Genomic DNA, 20,940 nt, shown 5'->3' with positions numbered 1-20,940 from the left:
GGGTGTCTCCTGGATCGGAGGACTCTAGTTAGTTTTGGGTGAACTCCAACCCAGTACCACAGTCTGGACAATGGCCTTTATGGAAAATTAAGACTCTATATTGCTGACAAAGTTGACTTTAAATCACACAAATTGGTGCCAGAAACATAACAAATCTTGTGCACTGTCTCAGAATAATCAATTATTCTTGCACTCTTGTACCCAAATATGATTTGGGCCAATGCAGAGTAAGATTTTTTTACTGAACTGCAAGCAAAAAAGAATTTCACTGTACCTAGGTAGGTGAGACAATAAAGAATCATTGAGCCCATTGAACCCCAAAGCATTCCATTGAGTCCCAATATTGGGCGAGTCCAGAACCAGGGGCTACAGTCTTAGAATAAAGGGGAGGCCATTTAAGACTGAGGTGAGAAAAAAAGCCCAGAGAGTTGTGAATTTGTGGAATTCCCTGCCACAGAGGGCAGTGGAGGCCAAATCATTGGATGGATTTAAGAGGGAGTTAGATAGAGCTCCAGGGGCTAGTGGAATCAAGGGATATGGGAAGAAGGCAGGCACGGGTTATTGATTGGAGACGATCAGCCATGATCACAATGATTGGCGGTGCTGGCTCGAAGGGTCAAATGGCCTCCTCCTGCACCTATTTTCTATGTTTCTATGTTTCTACGAGTCAGTAAGACAGGATTTCCCATTAACAAAGCCTGCTGTCTATCCCTTACAACACACCCTGTTTTTCCAAGTGGAAATAAATAGTGCTCCAAGGACTTTTTTCCACCATGTTTCCTCCCACTGATGCAGGACCAAGCCAACCTCTTACCTGGCTGATACCCATCACCTTTCTGGATTAAGGGATCCTCGTTTGCAGTCCTCCAGTCATGTGCTTCCACAGACTACCAAGATGTAAAGATATCCATCAGAATCAGTCAACCCATCTGTCTGAAGAAGGGGCCCACCCTGTAGCATAGCCTGTCCATGCCCTCCCGATGGGAGCGGGTAGAAGAAGAAATGACCAGGGTGGGACAAGTCTTTGATTAATGTGGCTGCTTTTCTGAGGAAACATGAGGTATAGAATCTGGTCTGCATGATGGACTAGACTACATCAACAACTCTCTGTAATTCCTTGCGGTCTTGAGCAGACCTGATCGCAAACCAAGCCGTGATGCAGCCGACATTATGTTTCCTATGAACACTACCTGTTGGAAGATGCAGCATTTGGTGACATGTAGAGAGCCCAGTGTCTGAAATAACAGGATGTTATTTATTTATTTGTTTATTTATTTTATTAGAAGCAATTGTACAAAGATAAAACATTCGGCATCTAAGATTATACAATTATTGTACAGCTTCATTTTTAACCTTATAACCTGAAAATGAAAAAAAGAAAAGAAAAAGAGAACAAGAAAGGGAAAAAGTGAGAAGTGAAAAGACAGCTCGAAAAAGAACAAAGGAAAGACCCCCAAACCACCAAAGTAGTGTGGCCAAAAAATATAGAGATAAGAGAAGAGAAAATGAAAGGTGGAGATATACCTGTCCCTCGTTCCCACTATTACTCTTCTTTGCAAAGAAAATATAACCAAGTAATGTTACAAGGTGCTAATCGGCATGGTTATTAATAGTTTGACAGTGAGCTTGATCCTCACACTTATTGAACTGCATTACAAAACAAACTCAAACCACACTCACCTGTTTCCACCGATTACTGGCTAGGCTTTGTCCCACCCCCACCTTTCTGATCCCTGTTGAATAAGGTACGCAACCCAAAACGTTAAGTTGTCTATTTCCTCCACAGATGCTGCCTGACATTTCCTTCAGCACTTTCTGTTTTGCTCAAAATTCCAGAACCTGCAGTGTCTTGTGTCTCTTTGACCATCTTGCTTCTCTTGGCCATCACTCCATGAACAGCAGAGTGGCTTTTTGGCCAACCTGCTTCTAAGAAGAAAGGTCTGTAGAAAGGTCGTGAGCCAATCCATATTTTCTGGAGATGCTGCCTGACCTGTTTTGTGCCAGCACTGTGCTTTTTTTTGTAAACTAAACCTGCATTTAATTGTGTCATAATTTTCCTGCTCCTATTTCCTTTGTTGCTATTATGCTAAATTAAATTATTCAGTACCTGGTATGTTTGATTAATGGGCTGTCATACAACATAGAGACAGTTCCTTTGGCTCACCGTCCACATGTGTTGAAGTGATGCTGTACGAGGGATGAATATCACAGAGAGAATGCTGCATCGTTTTCTCATTGAAACTGTTACTGTTATATTTTGCGTGATGAATTCCAGACCACTGAAACACTCTTGATGTTCCCATCTCCCACCCAACCACCAATGCTGGAGAGAAAGCAATCCAGGTTTATGCAATCACTCCTTGAAGCTAATACTCTGAACCAGACAATATCCTAGTGAAGATAGACACAAAAAGCTGGAGTAGCTCAGCGCTTCAGGCAGCATCTCTGGAGAGAAGGAATGGGTGACATTTGGGGTCGAGACCCTTCTTCAGACTGAAACTCTTCTGCACTTTGTTCAAAGCTTCTGACATTACCATGTAATCATACCTTTGATGACACTCCTACGATGCACCTTGACTATATTAAATTGTCATTATAATCAAAATCAACGGCATGCTCCAAATTCACTTGTGTCCATCTGTGAGAGTAGACCGAGGTCTTGCAGAAAAACCTCTTGCAGAAAAAAGTCCTCTGATATTCCATATTCACAAGGAACTGCAGATTCTGGTTTACAATGAAAGACACAAAGTGCTGGAGTAACTCTGGAGAACATGGATAGATGACATTTCGTGTTGGGATCCTTCTTTAGACTAGATTGCCAACCCGAGACGTCACCTCTATATGTTCTCCAGAGATGCTGCCTGACCTGCTGTGTTACTCTGTGTCCTCGGATATTGCAATAACCTCCCAATGTGTGAGTGGATCCAATCATAGAGAATTACTGGCAGTGGTTAGGGATCAGGAATTATATCCAGCCCTGAGACAGGATCTTGATCAGAGCCGCTAGGTTCCTGCAGCAGGTTGGATTTTTGCATTGGATCTACTCTGTTAGGTGAAGGTATGTGATTTGAGCAGTGAATTGCTGTAATAATCAATTGCCCTTTTAATTACTGAGAATGTTTGTAACTCATACTCTGCAATGATTTTAGGCATTTTATTAATGGATTCAGAATTGCCTGGGCTAGTTATTGATCACACACCAGCTTTGTAAGCTTTGCTGGTCTGGCGCGAAATCTGAAGGAAAATTATGCCATGTAATCAGGTTGCTGCTTTCTCAACAAGGCGGTCAGCATCTGATGAGAGGGCATCGTCAGTCTCCAGCCGGCGAACTTATCCCACTGGTCTTCAAACAGGGTGCCACGTGGCTCAGTGGTAGAGTTGCTGCCTCACAGTGCCAGAGACCTGGGTTCAAACATAACTACGGTGTTGTCTGTTCGGAGTTTGTGTGTTCTCTCTGTGACAGCGTGGATTTTCTCCAGGCTTTGTAGGTTAATTGACTTTGGTAAATTTTTAAACTATCCCTAGTGTGTAGAATATTGTTAGTGTACAGGGTTATTGGTGGTCGTTGCAGACTCGGTGGATCGAAGGGCATGTTTCACAACTTTATCTCTAAAGTCTAAAGGTCTAAAAAGATATTCACCCACTCCATGGTGTGAGTACACAGGATAGATCTTCAACTTTCATTCAATATTTACACATTCAAATTCCTTTCCTCCTCACCACAAAAAGGGGAAGCTAGCCGACAAGTACTGCCTCTGTGTTTGTGTGTGTTTATATATTTAAGAGGTTGGTGGGTTGTGTAACTGACTCACCAGGAGTGTCACTCCTTCCCTCTCCTGTTCACCCTCCCTCTTCTTTCCCCTCTCCTTCTCCCCTCCCCCACTCCCTGACCTCTCCCTCGCCTCTCCTTTCCCCGAAACTCAGACACTCCCTCGCTCCCTCCATAACCCCTGTCCCCTCCCTACCCCCATCTTCTCCCACTATCCCCATCCTCCCTCACTCCTCACCTCCCCCCTATCCAACCCCCCCCCCAACTCTCCTTCCTCACTTCCCCCACTTTCCCCTCCCTCTCACTCCCTTCCCCCTCCCCTCCCTCAACTCCCCGCAGTCTCCCCCCTCAACTCCCCAGGACTTTGATGTAAACCACTGCCGACCCCGTTTTCTCCACCACATCAGTGATGAAGTTGTAGCTGTCGTGGGGGACGGGCCGAGCGGTCTGGAGCCGCGGGACGGCAAGGGAGTGGCCTCCCCACGGGCCCGGAGCAGCAGCCCCTGGACCCCATACAGCCACACTCACACAAGACAAACACTCTCATACACCCACTCTCACACATACATGCTCACCCACAGACATCCACAATATAAACTCTCACACACACACAGATACACACACACATTCACACAGATACACAAAACAACACACACACACACACACACACACAAAACAACACACACACACACACACACACACACACACACACACACACACACACACATTCACACATGACACACACACACACACACACACACACTTAAACACATGCAAGCACACACACCATACCATACCAAAGCAGCATACTGGAGGACTGGGAGAAATTCAGAGACCAGCAGAGGAGGACAAAGGTCTTAATTAGGAAAGGAAAAATAGATTATGAAAGAAAACTGGCAGGGAACATAAAAACTGACTGCAAAAGTTTTTATAGATATGTGAAAAGAAAGAGATTAGTTAAAACAAATGTAGGTCCTCTGCAGTCAGAAACAGGTGAGTTGATCATGGGGAACAAGGATATGGTGGACCAATTGAATAACTACTTTGGCTCTGTCTTCACTAAGGAAGTCATAAATAATTTGCCGGAAATAGCAGGGGGCCGCGGGTCAAAGGAGTTGGAGGAATTGAGTGAAATCCAGGTTAGCCGGGAAGTGGTGTTGGGTAAATTGAATGGATTAAAGGCCGATAAATCCCCAGGGCCAGATAGGCTGCATCCCAGAGTACTTAGGGAAGTAGCTCCAGAAATAGTGGATGCATTAGTAATAATCTTTCAAAACTCTTTAGATTCTGGAGTAGTTCCTGAAGATTGGCGGGTAGCAAACGTAACCCCACTTTTTAAGAAGGGAGGGAGAGAGAAAAGTGGAATTACAGACCAGTTAGTCTAACATCGGTAGTGGGGAAACTGCTAGAGTCAGTTATTAAAGATGGGATAGCAGCACATTTGGAAAGTGGTGAATCATTGGACAAAGTCAGCATGGATTTACGAAAGGTAAATCATGTCTGACGAATCTTATAGAATTTTTCGAGGATGTAACTAGTAGCGTGGATAGGGGAGAACCAGTGGATGTGGTGTATCTGGACTTCCAGAAGGCTTTCGACAAGGTCCCACATAAGAGATTAGTATACAAACTTAAAGTACACGGCATTGGGGGTTCAGTATTGATGTGGATAGAGAACTGGCTGGCAAACAGGAAGCAAAGAGTAGGAGCAAACGGGTCCTTTTCACAATGGCAGGCAGTGACTAGTGGGGTACCGCAAGGCTCAGTGGTGGGACCCCAGCTATTTACAATATATATTAATGATCTGGATGAGGGAATTGAAGGCAATATCTCCAAGTTTGCGGATGACACTAAGCTGGGGGGAAGTGTTAGCTGTGAGGAGGATGCTAGGAGACTGCAAGGTGACTTGGATAGGCTGGGTGAGTGGGCAAATGTTTGGCAGATGCAGTATAATGTGGATAAATGTGAGGTTATCCATATTGGTGGTAAAAACTGGAAAGCAGACTATCATCTAAATGGTGGCCGACTAGGAAAAGGGGAGATGCAGCGAGACCTGGGTGTCATGGTACACCAGTCATTGAAAGTAGGCATGCAGGTGCAGCAGGCAGTGAAGAAAGCGAATGGTATGTTAGCTTTCATAGCAAAAGGATTTGAGTATAGGAGCAGGGAGGTTCTACTGCAGTTGTACAGGGTCTTGGTGAGACCACACCTGGAGTATTGCGTACAGTTTTGGTCTCGAAATCTGAGGAAGGACATTATTGCCATAGAGGGAGTGCAGAGAAGGTTCACCAGACTGATTCCTGGGATGTCAGGACTGTCTTATGAAGAAAGACTGGATAGACTTGGTTTATACTCTCTAGAGTTTAGGAGATTGAGAGGGGATCTTATAGAAATTAAAAAAATTCTTAAGGGGTTGGACAGGCTAGATGCAGGAAGATTGCTCCCGATGTTGGGGAAGTCCAGGACAAGGGGTCACAGCTTAAGGATAAGGGGGAAATCCTTTAAAACCGAGATGAGAAGAACTTTTTTCACACAGAGAGTGGTGAATCTCTGGAACTCTCTGCCGCAGAGGGTAGTCGAGGCCAGTTCATTGGCTATATTTAAGAGGGAGTTAGATGTGGCCCTTGTGGCTAAGGGGATCAGAGGGTATGGAGAGAAGGCAGGTACGGGATACTGAGTTGGATGATCAGCCATGATCATATTGAATGGCGGTGCAGGCTCGAAGGGCCGAATGGCTACTCCTGCACCTAATTTCTATGTTTCTATGTTTCTGCACACCTTAACTAATAGTTGCTTCCACAGGTATACAGTGTTCTCAGGTTCAGATCTCATATTCACATTGGCACGTATTTTGACATTGACTTACACATATATACATACATACATACATACATACATACATACATACATACATACATACATACATACATACAGCTAGTGTACATACCGACAGGATGTAATTTTGATGCACACACCTGCTCCCTCACTCAGACCACACTTACAGAAACACACCTGCTCACCGTTGTGCTGCCAGCCGTTGAGGAAGCGTTGAACACATGAGTACAGATTAACCAACAGGAAAATAAAAATTAATCAAAGAAATAAACTCGAGCTGTTGTACTCGGTACACAGGAAGGTAATGAACCAACACCACCAGTGGCCGGGGACCAGTGACCTCTGCTCCTCCATCAGTCCCTCGCTCGCTCGCACTCTGCAATGTATAACTGGAGTGTAAGGGTTTGCAGGCGTCCATGTCTGACCAGGTCACTGCCCTGCAACTGTGCCGCTATCCTTGGCGCGTTCAACGTTCTGCAGCTGGTGCCAACACAGGTGACAGCTGTTTGCCGCTGCAAGGACACACCAGAGGGGAAACTACACACGGTCCTGATTCCAGATGTTGGCTCCTGACTATAAATAGGATCAAAAATCGGTGGGGGCGCTGCAAGCTGGCAGCCCTGCCAGCAGCGTGTCCGTTTTTTTCTACTTTTTTGATTTTTTCAGTGTGTTCAAATGTATGTTTTTAATGTCTCTGTGTGTTTTGTGTGGGGGGTGATGTGGGAGGGCAAGGGAGAAACCGTTTTTGTCGCCTTCTCCACGGAGAGGCGACTTTGTCCATGTCGCCTCCCCCGTGGTCTAACATCGAGGATCGGTGCGGCCTTTCCCGGAGACGCGCCCGAGGCTTCAGCGGCGGGTGCAGCGTGGACTCTCGGCGTGGAGCGGGCGAGCCCGCGCCAGGGCTCACCGGAGGGGAGCGCTCCGTTTTGCTGGCCCGCGGCAGCCTGAAGCCGCGGTCTGCAGAGCTCCAGCTGGCACGGCGACAGGAGCCTGGGATCCCTTGTTGGGGACCCGGGAGGAGAAGAGCTCTGACCGCCGGCCCGTGGCCTATTTCTACCGCGGGCGCGGCGTGGACTTACCATCAGGAGCGGGGTCCCTCGCCGGGCACCCCTGGAGGGGAACTTCGACACCAGCCCAGCGGTCTGCGGTGCTTCTGGCTGCGGAACGGCAGGGACTTTAAATCTCCGACCGCAGGCCTGCGGCCTACACCAACCTGAAGCCGCGGTCTCCGGTGGGGGGAGGCACCGTTTCAGGACTTACCTTGACTTTCATTCATCTGGACGCCCGCAGCGGCGGCTGTGGAGGGTTGAGGTCCCGACCACGGGGGAAAATGGAGGAGGACTGGCCAAATTTTGTGCCTTCCACCACAATGATGAATGCTGTGGTGGATGTTTGTGTTAAATTTATTGTGTTCTTTTTCATTGTACCGCTGCTGGCAAATTCATTTCACTTGCACTTTATGGAGACCCTCGGACTATCTTTAATCGGACTTTACTGGACTTTATCTTGGACTAAATGCTATTCTTTATATCATGTATCTGTACACTGTGGACGGCTTGATTGTAATCATGTATAGTCTTTCCGCTGACTAGTTAGCATGCAACAAAAAGCTTTTCATTGTACCTCGATACACATGACAATAAACTAAACTAAACTAAACTAAACTAAACTAAACTAAACTAAACTAAACTAAATGCATGCCCAGGGCTGATGCACATCCTTAGGAACTCAAAGCAGAATCATCTGTCATTTCTCACTCCCCCTGGCCAGGACCATTCTAGCGTGCAATCACCTAGTAACAGAGTCATAAAGTCACACAGGCCCTTCAACCCAACACGTCCAGGCTGACCAAGATGCCCTATCTAAGCTAGTCTCACCTGCCCACATTTGGCCCATATCCCTCTCCTATCCATGTACCTGTCCAAATGTCTTTTAAATGTTGTGATAGTACCAACCTCAACTACCTCCTCTGGCAGCTCGTTCCATACACCCACCACCCTCTGTGTGAAAAAGTTGCCCATGAGTTATGTATTAAATCTTGCCCCCCTTACTTTAAACCTATGTCCTCTGTTTCTTGATTCCCCTTCCCTGGGTAAAATACTCTGACAATTCACCGTATCTAGTCCCTTCATGAACAACTTCTCCCAGGATGCTGCCTAAGTTACTCCAGCAGCTTTTTTGCTTGTAAACCAGCATCTGCAGTTCCTTGTTTCTACATTAATCAGAGGCAGTCAGCCTGGCTATGTTTAGCCGAGATCTTATCTGACCAATCTGACTGAAAGTTTCAAAGAGGTGACAACAAGTTTTGATGAGCACAGGAGCAAAGCGCAGGTCACTGCCACAGAAATTCATCAACAAACGACAGCAAAAAAGAAGATAGGCACAAAAAGCTGGAGGAACTCAGTGGCACAAGCAGCGTCTCTGGAGCGAAGGAATGGGTGACGTTTCGGATCGAGATCCTTCTTCCGACTGGTTAGGGATAAGGGAAACGAGAGATATAGAAGATGATGTGGAGAGATAAAGAACAATGAATGAAAGATATGTAAAAAAGTAATGATGACAAAGCTGTTAGCTGTTTGTAGGATGAAAATGAGAAGCTAGTGCGACTTGGGTGGGGGATGGATAGAGAGAGAGGGAATGCCGGGGCTACCTGAAGTGAGATGAATCAAAATTCATGTCACTATTTTGCCCAAGTGAAATACTGTGTGAAATGCTTTTCCTCCAATTTGCGTTCAGCCTCACTCTGACAATGGAGGAGAACGAGGACAGAAAGGTCTGTGTAGGAATAGGAAGGAGAATTAAGGTGTCCAGCAACCGGGAGATCAGGTTGGTTCAGGCGGGCTGAGCGAAGGTGTTCCACGAAATGATCGCCCAGTCTGCGTTTGATCTCGCCAATGTATAAGAGTCCACATCTTGAACAATCGATACAGTAGATAAGGTTGGAGGAGGTGCAAGTGAACCTCTGTCTAACCTGAAAGGACTTCTCCTTTGACTTCTCCAACTTCCCCCAAGTCCAAGGCGTAGCTATGGGCACCTGCATGGTCCCCAGCTATGCCTGCCTCTATGTAGGGCACATTGAATATTCCCTGTTCCAGGCATACACTGGCCCTATCCCCCAAACTCTATCTCCGTTACAGTGATCACTGCATCGGGATGAATTAACCAGGGAGTTGCAGAGGAACCAGTCTCTTCAGAAGGCGGAAAGAGGCGGAGATGGGTAAATGTGGCTCATAGCTACATTTGTGGCTCATACATGAGGTAGCACGAGGGAGCATGGGTACAGGAGGTAGCACCTCCTGCACCCATGCAGAACTCAAGGGCTTCATCAACTACACCACCAATTTTCATCCTGCACTCAAATTTACTTGCACCATCTCCAACACCTTCGTCCCCTTTCTTGATCTCACAGTCTACATCACAGGAAATGGACTAGTGACTGATGTCTATTACAAACCCGCCGACTCCCACAGCTACCTCAACTACACTTCTTCCCACTGTGCTTCCTGCAAAGACTCTATCACCTACTCCCAATTCCTCCGTCTACACCGTATCTGCGCCCAAGATGAGGTGTTCTATACTAGGACATCCGAGATGTTCTCAACCTTAGGGAATGGGGATTCCCCTCTCCCATCCACCCTATCAGCCGTCGCATACAACTTATAATCCTCCGAAATTCCGCCACCTCCAACGGGATCCACCTCCAACGAGCCACATTTTTCCATCTCCACCCCTTTCCGCCTTCCGCAGAGACTGGTCCCTCCGCAACTCCCTGTTTAACTCATCCCTTCCCACCCAAACCACCCTCTCCCCAGGTACCTTTCCCTGCAACCACAGAAGATATAACACCTGTCGCTATACCTCCTCCCTCGACTGTCCAAGGACCCCCGACAGTCCTTTCAGGTTAGACAGAGGTTCACTTGCACTTCCCCCAACCTCAACTACTGTCTCCATTGTCCAAGATGTGGACTCACATACATCGGCGAGACCAAACACAGACTGGGCGATCGTTTCACGGAACACCTTCGCTCAGTCCGCCTGAACTACCTGATCTTCCGGTTGCTGGACACTTTAATTCTCCTTCCCATTCGTACACAGACCTTTCTGTCCTGTCTCCTCCATTGTCAGAGTGAGGCAAAATGCAAATTGGAGGAACAGCATCTCATATTTTGCTTGGACAGCTTACAGCCCAGTGGTATAAATATTGAATTCTCTCACTTCAGGCAGCCCCAATATTTCCTCTCTCTCTGTCCCTCCCCCACCCAAGTCGCACTAGTTTCTCATTTTCACCCTACAAACAGCTAACAATGGCCTGTTTTCTTTATCATTGCTACTTTTTTGCATATCATTTCATTGTACTTCTTCTCCCCACATCACCATCGTTTCTCTCATCCTTAATCAGTCTGAAGAAGGGTCTCGACCCGAAAAGTCACCCATTCCTTCTCTCCAGAGATGCTGCCTGTCCTGCTGTGTTAAGGGACTGCCCCACTTGGGCGTCATTTGCTCTTCATTTACGCAACATAATTTACGCGTCACAACGCACGACTCATGCGTCGTGACGCGCACGTGATGATGCATTACGCGCGCATGGTGCGTGGTGACTTAGGCCGTGACGGGCGGTCACGCGCAGCGCCCCAGGATTTCTGATGTACAAAATCTTTGCGCGCCATATACATGACGTGCAAATGACGCGCAAGTGGGACAGGCCCTTTCCTCCAGCTTTTTGTGTCTATCTTCGGTTTAAACCAGCATACGCAGTTCCTTCATACACACAACAGCAAAATGGAGACACATGAATAGCAGATGCTGGAATCGGGAGCAAAAAAAACACGCGCTTGCTTGTGACAAGATTACCGATAAAAGATCTAGCAGGAAGATGGCACCACACAAAGCACTAGTGGAACTCAGCTGGTCAGGCAGCATCTATGGAGGGAATGGGCAGGTAACGTTTTGGGTCAGGATCCTTTACCTCAGACAGGCATTGTGCATTTTAGAAGTCCTTTCCTGGAACGTAGATCGACGGGGAGGGTTGTTTTGCATTTGTGATTTTCCCTGGAGGAGTGAAATAAGGAGAGTTGGCATTCTACAAAGCAGATTTGTCAGGACATAAATCATACTGTGAATTGGTTGACTAACGGCACCCACTGTGCAGCTGGAGATTCCAACTCTTTGTCTATGCGAGCTGTGATGGATACTTCACTTTCAGGAGGTGGTGAGATAAGTGGCCTGGAGCAACCTCCCCTGGCGGGAGTGTGGAGAGCGTGTGGTGGAGTGTGTATCCGCCAGTGTCTGGCACAAGGAGGGCATCTCTACCCTCTAGCTTTATCAGAGGTTGGTGTGAAATAGGCTGCTGCTTCACAGCACCTGGGTTCGATCCGGACCTCAGCTGCCGTCTGTGTGGAGTTTGCATGTTCTCCCTGTGATCACATGAGTTCCCTCCGGGAGCTCCGGTTTCCTCCCACATCCCAAAGACACTCGGGTTTGTAAGTTAATTGGCTTCTGTAAATTGCCCCTAATATGCAGGGAAAGGATGCAAAAAGTGGGATAACACGCAACTAGTGTGAATGGGTGGTCCATGGACCCGGTGAGCCGAAGGGTCTGTTTCTGTGCTGTATCTGTAAACTAAATCCTGGTTGGACATTGAACTGTTGTGCTTACATGTGTGTTTATGTAACTTTAAAAGCAGATGTGCATCCAACAAGGATGGGAGAGATGCAGAGAGATATGGACCCAATGCAGGCAGGTGGGGATTAGCAGTGATAGACATCACAATCAGCTTCGATAAGATGGGCTGGAGGGCCTGTTTCTGTGGCTGTGCATTGCGATGACTCCTGATGTAAATTTAACTTACCTTTTCCTATCTACTGCGACCTACTGCTCTAATACCAGAGATTGAAGGGAGGATGGTTGTCCCAATAAACAACATTAAACTCCTCTGTGCTTCCTGAAGAAGAAGAGGGCTTCCACTTGAACCAGGAAGTCCTTAGGCACTGCAAGGAATGTCTCAGAAGGGTTGTAAGGAGTGTGGGAGAGTGCACCCATCAGTTTAGCCCCACTGCCACCATAGTTCCTCTGGGTGGAAAATTCTCAAGAACTCTCCCACTAATGGAAACATAGTGTCCTTGCTCGCTCTGTCCAGGACTTTCTTTGTGCAAATGGATGAGGTAGCTAACTGTACGTAGGGAGCAGCTACCTCCAGCTGTCAAATGGTTCAAACATGGTTCAAACATGGTAATACAAGGAACTGCAAATTGCCAGTTCACTAAAATAACACAAAGTACTGGAGTAACTCAGCGGGTCAGGCAGCATCTCTGGAGAACATGGATAGGCCATAATTTTATATACTTCTAATAGGAATCTGAAGAAGGGTCTCATCCTGGAACGTGTCCTCCAGAGGTGTCCTCCAGAGATACTGCCTGATCCGCTGAGATACTCTCGCACCATGTGCCTTTTTTTACAGAATCATGTAAAAAATGTCTTGGCACACAATAACTTTCTCTGAGAAACTGTGGATTGTGTGAAAAAGTTAACGTCTCCTCTGTTTTTTTCTCTTTGAACAGGAACACTTCACCCCCGAATGCAGGTTCAAAGAGTCAGTGTTTGAAAACTACTATGTGACCTACTCGTCTATGTTGTACCGACAGCAGCAATCTGGCAGAGGCTGGTATCTGGGTCTCAACAAGGAGGGTGAGATCATGAAGGGCAACCATGTGAAGAAAAACAAACCAGCCGCCCACTTCCTCCCCAAACCGCTAGAAGGTGAGACTTTTTTTCGCCATGTACACCAGCACTATCCTACACGCTAGGGACAATTTACAATTTACAGAAGCCAATTATCCTACAGACTTGCACGCCTTTGGAGTGTGGGAGGAAACCGGAGCACCCGGAGAAAACCCACAAGGTCACAGGGAGAACGTACAAACTCCGTACAGACAGCACTCGCAGTCAGGATCGAACCCGGGTATCTGGCACTGTAAGGCAGCGACTCTACCACTGCTGGTGCTGTAAGGCCACAACTCTATTACTGTGCCACCCCCTAGGTTCACTAGCCTTTGTCCAACTATCTGTCAGAATCCCCCTCGCCTGTGTTTGCCTATTACCTGCCATGCTTTGTCCTGACCCTCCTCTCCTCCAGCTTTCTCCCCCCCCCCCCCCCCCCCCACCACATCTGCCTGAAGAAGGGTCCCGACCTGAAACATTACCCATCCCAGAGTACTTAAGGAAGTAGCCCCAGAAATAGTGGATGCATTAGTGATAATTTTTCAAAACTCTTTAGATTCTGGAGCAGTTCCTGAGGATTGGAGGGTAGCTAATGTAACCCCACTTTTTAAAAAGGGAGAGAGATAGAAAGCGGGGAATTACAGACCAGTTAGTCTAACATCGGTAGTGGGGAAACTGCTAGAGTCAGTTCTTAAAGATGGGATAGCAGCACATTTGGAAATTGGTGAAATCATTGGACAAAGTCAGCATGGATTTATGAAAGGTAAATCACATCTGACGAATCTTATAGAATTTTTCGAGGATGTAACTAGTAGAGTGGATAAGGGAGAACCAGTGGATGTGTTATATCTGGACTCTCAGAAGGCTTTCGACAAGGTCCCACATAAGAGATTAGTATACAAACTTAAAGCACACGGTATAGGGGGTTCAGTATTGATGTGGATAGAGAACTGGCTGGCAGACAGGAAGCAAAGAGTAGGAGTAAACGGGTCCTTTTCAGAATGGCAGGCAGGCAGTGACTAGTGGGGTACCGCAAGGCTCAGTGCTGGGACCCCAGCTATTTACAATATATATTAATGATTTGGACGAGGGAATTGAATGCAACATCTCCAAGTTTGTGGATGACACGAAGCTGGGGGGCAGTGTTAGCTGTGAGGAGGAAGCTAGGAGGCTGCAAGGTGACTTGGATAGGGTGGGTGAGTGGGCAAAGGCATGGCAGATGCAGTATAATGTGGATAAATGTGAGGTTATCCACTTTGGTGGCAAAAACAGGAAAGTAGACTAATATCTGAATGGTGGCCGATTAGGCAAAGGGGAGATGCAACGAGACCTGGGTGTCATGGTACACCAGTCATTGAACGTAGGCATGCAGGTGCAGCAGGCAGTGAAGAAAGCCAATGGTATGTTAGCATTCATAGCAAAGGGATTTGAGTATAGGAGCAGCGAGGTTCTACTGCAGTTGTACAGGGTCTTGGTGAGACCACACCTTGGAGTATTGCGTACAGTTTTGGTCTCCTAATCTGAGGAAAGACATTCTTGCCATAGAGGGAGTACAGAGAAGGTTCACCAGACTGATTCCTGGGATGTCAGGACTTTCATATGAAGAAAGGCTGGATAGACTCGGCTTGTACTCGCTAGAATTTAGAAGATTGAAGGGGGGATCTTATAGAAATTTACAAAATTCTTAAGGGGTTGGACAGGCCAGATGCAGGAAGATTGTTCCTGATGTTGGGGAAGTTCAGAACAAGGGGTCACAGTTTACGGAAAAGGGGGAAATCTTTTAGGACTGAGATGAGAAAAACATTTTTCACACAGTGGTGAATCTCTGGAATTCTCTGCCACAGAAGGTAGTTGAGGCCAGTTCATTGGCGATATTTAAGAGGGATTTAGATGTGGCCCTTGTGGCTAAAGGGATCAGGGGGTATTGAGAGAAGGCAGGTACAGGATACTGAGGGATGATCATATTGAATGGCGGTGCAGGCTCGAAGGGCCGAATGGCCTACTCCTGCACCTATTTTCTATGTTTCTTTGTTTCTACCCCAGTTCTCCAGTGATGCGGACTGCTTTTTTTTGTAAAGCAGCACCTGCAGTTCCTTGTTTCCACAAGGCTTTTCCCTTGCTTCTATCTCTACTTCTTGCTTCTACCTCTACTATCTGAGTTGCCTGCAGTGGGATGGTGATGCACCAGGGTCTATGTGGGGGACCACGTCATGTCTTGCAGGGGTCCCATCTAAACAACAGCTGCAGCTCCACCTTCACTGATGCAAGACTCTCTAACGTGAGTGGTGCCACAAGAGACTGCAGATGCTAAAATCTGAAACAAAACGCAAAGTGCTGGAGTAACTCTGTAGCTCGGGCAGCATCTGTGTAAGGGAATGAATAAGGGTCGCGACCCAAAACGCCACCTGTCCATTCTCTCCCCAGATGCTGCCTGACCTTCGGAGTTCCTCCAGCACTTTGTGTTTTGCTCAATATTCCAATACATGTAGTTCCTGATGTCTGCATCCAACATCAGCCAAGCCTGGCTGTCCCATTCACCATCCCCGCCAGAATGGAGCCGGAGTGAGGAGCTGTGAGCGTCTCTGTTTCACTCTCTGCACAGTTTGGGGAGTGACTATTTCCTGAAGCACAGTCAGGGTGTTCAGGAGAGTGAGGCTATCTGAAACTTCAATTTTCAGCTGCCAGAATTTACATTAAAAACAGCAACAGAAAAGTGCCCTGAAACTTAATTTAAGTTTGCGTGAAGCAAAATAGAAAGCTATAAAAAGCGTCAAAGTGGTCATTTTTCATGGCTGGTCATAAGTGATTAAATGACCTCATTTATATTCTGAGTTCCATTATCTCCTGTCTGTCTGACTTATGTCCCCTGTTAGTGCCGAAAATTATGGTGTATAACTTTTAATACTTTGAAGAAGGTGAGGTACATCTAGACTACCTGAAAAAGTTTTGATTGGTTTCCCTGAATCCATAATCTGTACTCTATGTTCTATCTCAATATGTCTTGATCTCAACCAAAGGAAGTTTTATTGAAGAAGCGATTAGATTTCCACAGGAGTGAAAGGAAATTGTTCTTCCACAGAACTTCTCAATTTTTTTCCATGGCCAGTTGTGAGTTGTAGTTAATGTTATTGGAATAAACATGGAGGCAGTTTCTACTGAGCAACATCTCACAGCGATTGTCTTATTGAAGTGTTGCCATATATCATGTCTCTATCTCTACAAATGTTACCTCACCTGCTGAATAGTTCCAGCATTTTCTACTCCTGCTTCAGATTTTGAGTTTCTTGGTATTTTTGCTCTAAAGTAAAACGCAAACTGCTTTCCCTGTTGTTTAATGAGGGGATACAGTGTCTGTGAAAGGGACACACATTGTCAAGAAGAGCCAAAAAGAGAAAGTGGAGAATATTGTGTGCCGTTCTGGTCGCCCTGTTCCAGGAAGGATGTGGAGGCTTTGGAATGTACAAAAGTGGTTCCAACCTCTCCTTCTCGCTAATACCCATCAATCCATGAAACATTCTGGTATCCCAGAGCTTTCAGAGAGCTGCACAATTTGGATGTCATAGCCGTAGAGTCAGCGGGTCATACAGCATGGAAACAGACCCTTCAGTCAATGGCGGGAAGCCCGCAGCAGCCTGGGGCCTGTCTGGATCAGGTACCACTCATAAGAACTAGAGCATTAACCGGACTTTGAGAATGGTGCCAATATCTGGCAGCTCTTGAATGCAGTAGACTATTCCTGTACACTTTGCTAATTGTCATGTGCTTAGGTATTGCAATACTTTACTGAACTGTACATAAGAAAATAATTTCACTGTGCAGAGAATGTGCTGCTTCATTGGACTCCCTCAGTTACACTGCTGGGCATGGCTGTGGATTGCCCAATCTACAACCTTACAGCACTCTGTGCAAGAGGGGAGGTCGGAGCCAATGAAAGAGGGAAGCTCACAGATCCATAGAGCCTTGGAGTCAACCGGCTAATTATCTGGAGGTGTCTACAGGACCTGTTCCACTAGGCGATTTTTTCGGCGACTGCTGGCATCATTGACTGACATATCAGGTCTCCGAAAAAAACGCGGCGTGACGCAGCGTGACGCAGCGTGATGACTTATGACGCGCGGTGTTTTTTTTCAAGTGCCGCTGGATTTTGAAATGTTCAAAATCTTTTGGCGACATTGATATGACGCCGGCAGTGACCGAAAAAATCGCCAAGTGGGACAGGCCCTTAAGGCTTTTACAGAGACCAAGAATCAGCTAGACCGGAGTCCCACAGCACAAACCACAGTTTCTGTTGTCTACGTCCGCTCTCCACTCCCTTCCCTCACAGCCGCTCAGTAGCCAGTATGAAATCAATAAGGATTTCTGAGCATTCCCATCACAGCCACATGGTGGGGAGTTAGGTCTCCATTTTGAGGTGAGGCCTCCATTTTGCTCCATGACCGAAGGTGGTGGTGAAACAGACCGCTCTGATCCAATGGTCACTCACAGCTGATACCTTGCCCTTTATACCCCCTTAGTAAAGTAAAATATAAAAATTTGAAACTTGGAAAATGAATAACCGAGGGTATTCTACACCAACATATACAATTTATAAAGTAATAGCTTTGATTATTAACTGTAGATAACACTTCATACGGTGTTAAAAAGTTGAGACATATCACTGAGGTCCTCAAACTCAGTGCCCACACACTGAGACCACGACAATGCACCATCTTTAGGTTTGGACCCAGGCTCAGAGGAAAAGGATGTCATAGGAAAGAGGTTGAGAGAGCAGGAATCCATCCATGTGTCCATGAACCCACCCAACAATTTGAAAGACATTTGAATAGTTAATAAACAGATAGGAGGTGGTGGTTGAGCTAGTTGAGGCTGGTACTATTGCAACGTTTAAGAAACATTTGGACATGTACATGGATAGGATAGGTTTAGAGGGATATGTGCCATATGCAAGCAGGTGGGACTAGTGTAGAAGGAACATATTGGTCGGTGCGGGCAATTTGGGTCGATCAGCTCGTTTTCTCACTGTAAGACTCTATGACTATGACTACTCCTGTGACTCTGTAATTCCAAGGCTCTGTGACTATACCACTCTACGACTCTATGACTCTAGGATGCATTGTCCACATGCTTGCACACTGGCAACAAAGCCGCTGGTAACCCTATCTAATGCTGCTCTGCTCTTCTGTTTTCCAGTCGCCCTCTACAGAGAGCCGTCGCTCCACGAGTTGGCCGAAGTACTATCCCGCTCTGGCACCCCCACCAAAAGCAGAAGTGCCTCGGCCATGCTAAACGGGGGCAAGGCGGTGAGTCAGACTGAATCGACGTAGCCAGGTGGAAGGGCCGCCAGTCCAGGCACGTCGCCAGTGGATGCTGTCAATCTATTACTAGCAGACACTCTCTTTCTGTTGTAAAATGATTCAGGAAACCAGCCACAGGGTTGGGTAGAGTCGCTCTCCTGTCAGCCTTTTAGGTCTTCTGGTTTTTCTGAGGGTGGATAAATCCCAATAATTTTAGCTGAGAAAGCGCTTGTGCAAGTCTCCAGGCACCTGGATAGCCAATGGAACCTCATTTTGGGAAAGTGGCAGCGCAGAAGAAATGCCCCAATTGTTCCGACGTCTGACGTTTCTCTGGCAAAAGAATAATTGAAAGTATCACACCTTGTTCGCCAGCTGAAAGCAAGTTATACCTCAGCGTCGAGCACACACACAAAGCCCAGATAACATTGGCTCTCACCAGAGGATTGTAGTTCCCTTTGGGTTTTACTAAAGGAATGAGGAACACAAAAACTAATTGCATCACATTCTTGGCTCAATGCTGTTCAACCCCTCCTGGTACACTTGCATCTAGTTTCTTTACTTCATGGGTAGTGTTTTGCTAACCGCAGTTCTATAGTTTTTTTTATACTCCAACAAACGGATAGAATCGCTTTCAAAAACTATTCAGGGTTGCTAACTCGAAAACAGGCAGACAGGAATTAAGCCGCATCTCGGGCTAATTATCCTGTGGTTCAAAGTGTGACAAAGCAATCTTGAGGAAAGGGTTTATAGATTTGTAGTAACAATAATATATTAGTGCAACGCCTAGAGTATGGAAATCTATTGGTTAGCAAATTGCACCCTTGTGACTTGTTCTCTCCTCGTGATTTGCACTTTGACCTTTATTGTGGTGACTTTTATTCTTAAAGAAACTGTAGAGTTTTGGGTGACTTCATTTTTATAACAAAGAAGAAAGTCTTATTTGTATCACACTACCAGACATTCTTTTATTGCGCTGGGCATGGTGGGAATTGTTGTAAATGAAGTTTCCTTTGGGCAGTTTACCCTAAACTCATCCCCGTACATGCTACACCGAGGTTGTTGTTATTCAGTCGATTAGTATAGACTTTATTTTAATTTATTTGTTGCATGGGAGAAAGCTGGTAATAATGGAATAGAGCTGCATGACTTAGGATTTGTGTGTTAAACATGTTGGATAACCTGTTCCGAGCATTTCATGGGTTATAATTACAAGCAGTTTTTGCATCTTCTCAACTGTTGACTTGTTTATTATTTGTTGTATACACCAACAGATGCACTGAATAAAACATTTATACAAAGATAAAACGTCTGTTCATTTGAGTGTGTGCGTATATTGAATGTCTTAGCTTGTGCACTCATGGATATTGAGTTGGGCTGATGTTAGTGTCTACATCATTATTAGGTTAGGGTTTATTATTTCATGTGTATCGAGGTACAGTGAAAAGTTTTGTTTTGCATGCTATCCAATCAAAAATCAGAAAATACTATACATAAATGCAATCGCCAAACTTAAGTACAATAGGTAGAACTAAGGGGAAGGTACAGAGTGCATAATATAGTTCTCAGCATTGCATTGCATCAGTTCCAGAGACAAACTCCAATGGCCGTAATGGGGTAGAGGTGAATTGGACAATACCCTAGCTTATGGAAGGACCATTCGGAAGGCTGATAACAGAGGGGAAGAAGCTGTTCCTGAGTCCGGTGGTGCGTGCTTTCAAGCTTCTGTACCTTCTGTGCCCGATGGGAGCGGGGAGAAGAAGGAATGGCTGGGGTGGGACAAGTCTTTGATTATGTGGCTGCTTTTCTGAAGCAGTTTGAAGTGGAGATGGGAGTCAATGGTGGGGAGCCTGCCTGCAATGGACTGCGCTATGTTCACAGCTCTGCAATTTCTTGTAACTTGGGTAGAGCTGTTCCCAAACTAAGCTACGATGTACCCCCGACTATATGCTTTCTCAACCTGTGTAAGTGTTTTGTTTAATTGTGGATGTATATGAGTGCATGATTAACATGCCATCCTTTAAATAATCCTTCCAAATGTTCTGTGGTGGGATGAGGTTAAGGACAGATTCGCTGCTGCCTCAGGGAGTGAGCCAGTAATGCAGGAGCACAGTTGTCAGTTCCCTGGCACCCAGTCACTGACGAGCTCCACTTGGATGGCAAGATGAGTGAATGTTGTTGTCTACCCTACGGGCAGATCCAACAACTGATGCAAGTTGAATTTTGCTACTGATGTTTGAAGGATTACTGAAATTTGAAATGTTCTTTTCAAGGAAGCACACTGATTATTTCTTAGATCTGGTCACAACAATTCCTCTCCTCGCTGATC

The 20,940-nt window shown here is 46.1% G+C and overlaps 1 protein-coding gene across 7 annotated transcripts in view; it reads left to right on the top strand.

Moving 5' to 3' along the window:
- fgf13a (fibroblast growth factor 13a) overlaps nucleotides 1-20,030 on the top strand; it is a 306,682-nt gene extending 286,652 nt beyond the window's left edge. For 4 of the 7 annotated variants that reach the window (XM_055643973.1, XM_055643971.1, XM_055643970.1 and 1 more), the window contains exons 6-7: nucleotides 13,161-13,359; nucleotides 18,511-20,028. In XM_055643973.1, the coding sequence (XP_055499948.1) occupies nucleotides 13,161-13,359; nucleotides 18,511-18,644 (333 nt within the window). In that variant the 3' untranslated portion in view covers nucleotides 18,645-20,028. Of the gene's footprint in view, nucleotides 1-13,160; nucleotides 13,360-18,510 lie in introns of all 7 variants that reach the window. The other 3 variants (XM_055643974.1, XM_055643976.1, XM_055643975.1) reach the window with 3 other exon arrangements.
- Nucleotides 20,031-20,940: the final 910 nt, after the last annotated feature.

This window comes from Leucoraja erinacea, chromosome 12 (assembly GCF_028641065.1).
Source record: "Leucoraja erinacea ecotype New England chromosome 12, Leri_hhj_1, whole genome shotgun sequence".
Taxonomy (NCBI): Eukaryota; Metazoa; Chordata; class Chondrichthyes; order Rajiformes; family Rajidae; genus Leucoraja; species Leucoraja erinaceus.
This window is presented reverse-complemented; position numbering and strand designations above follow the sequence as displayed.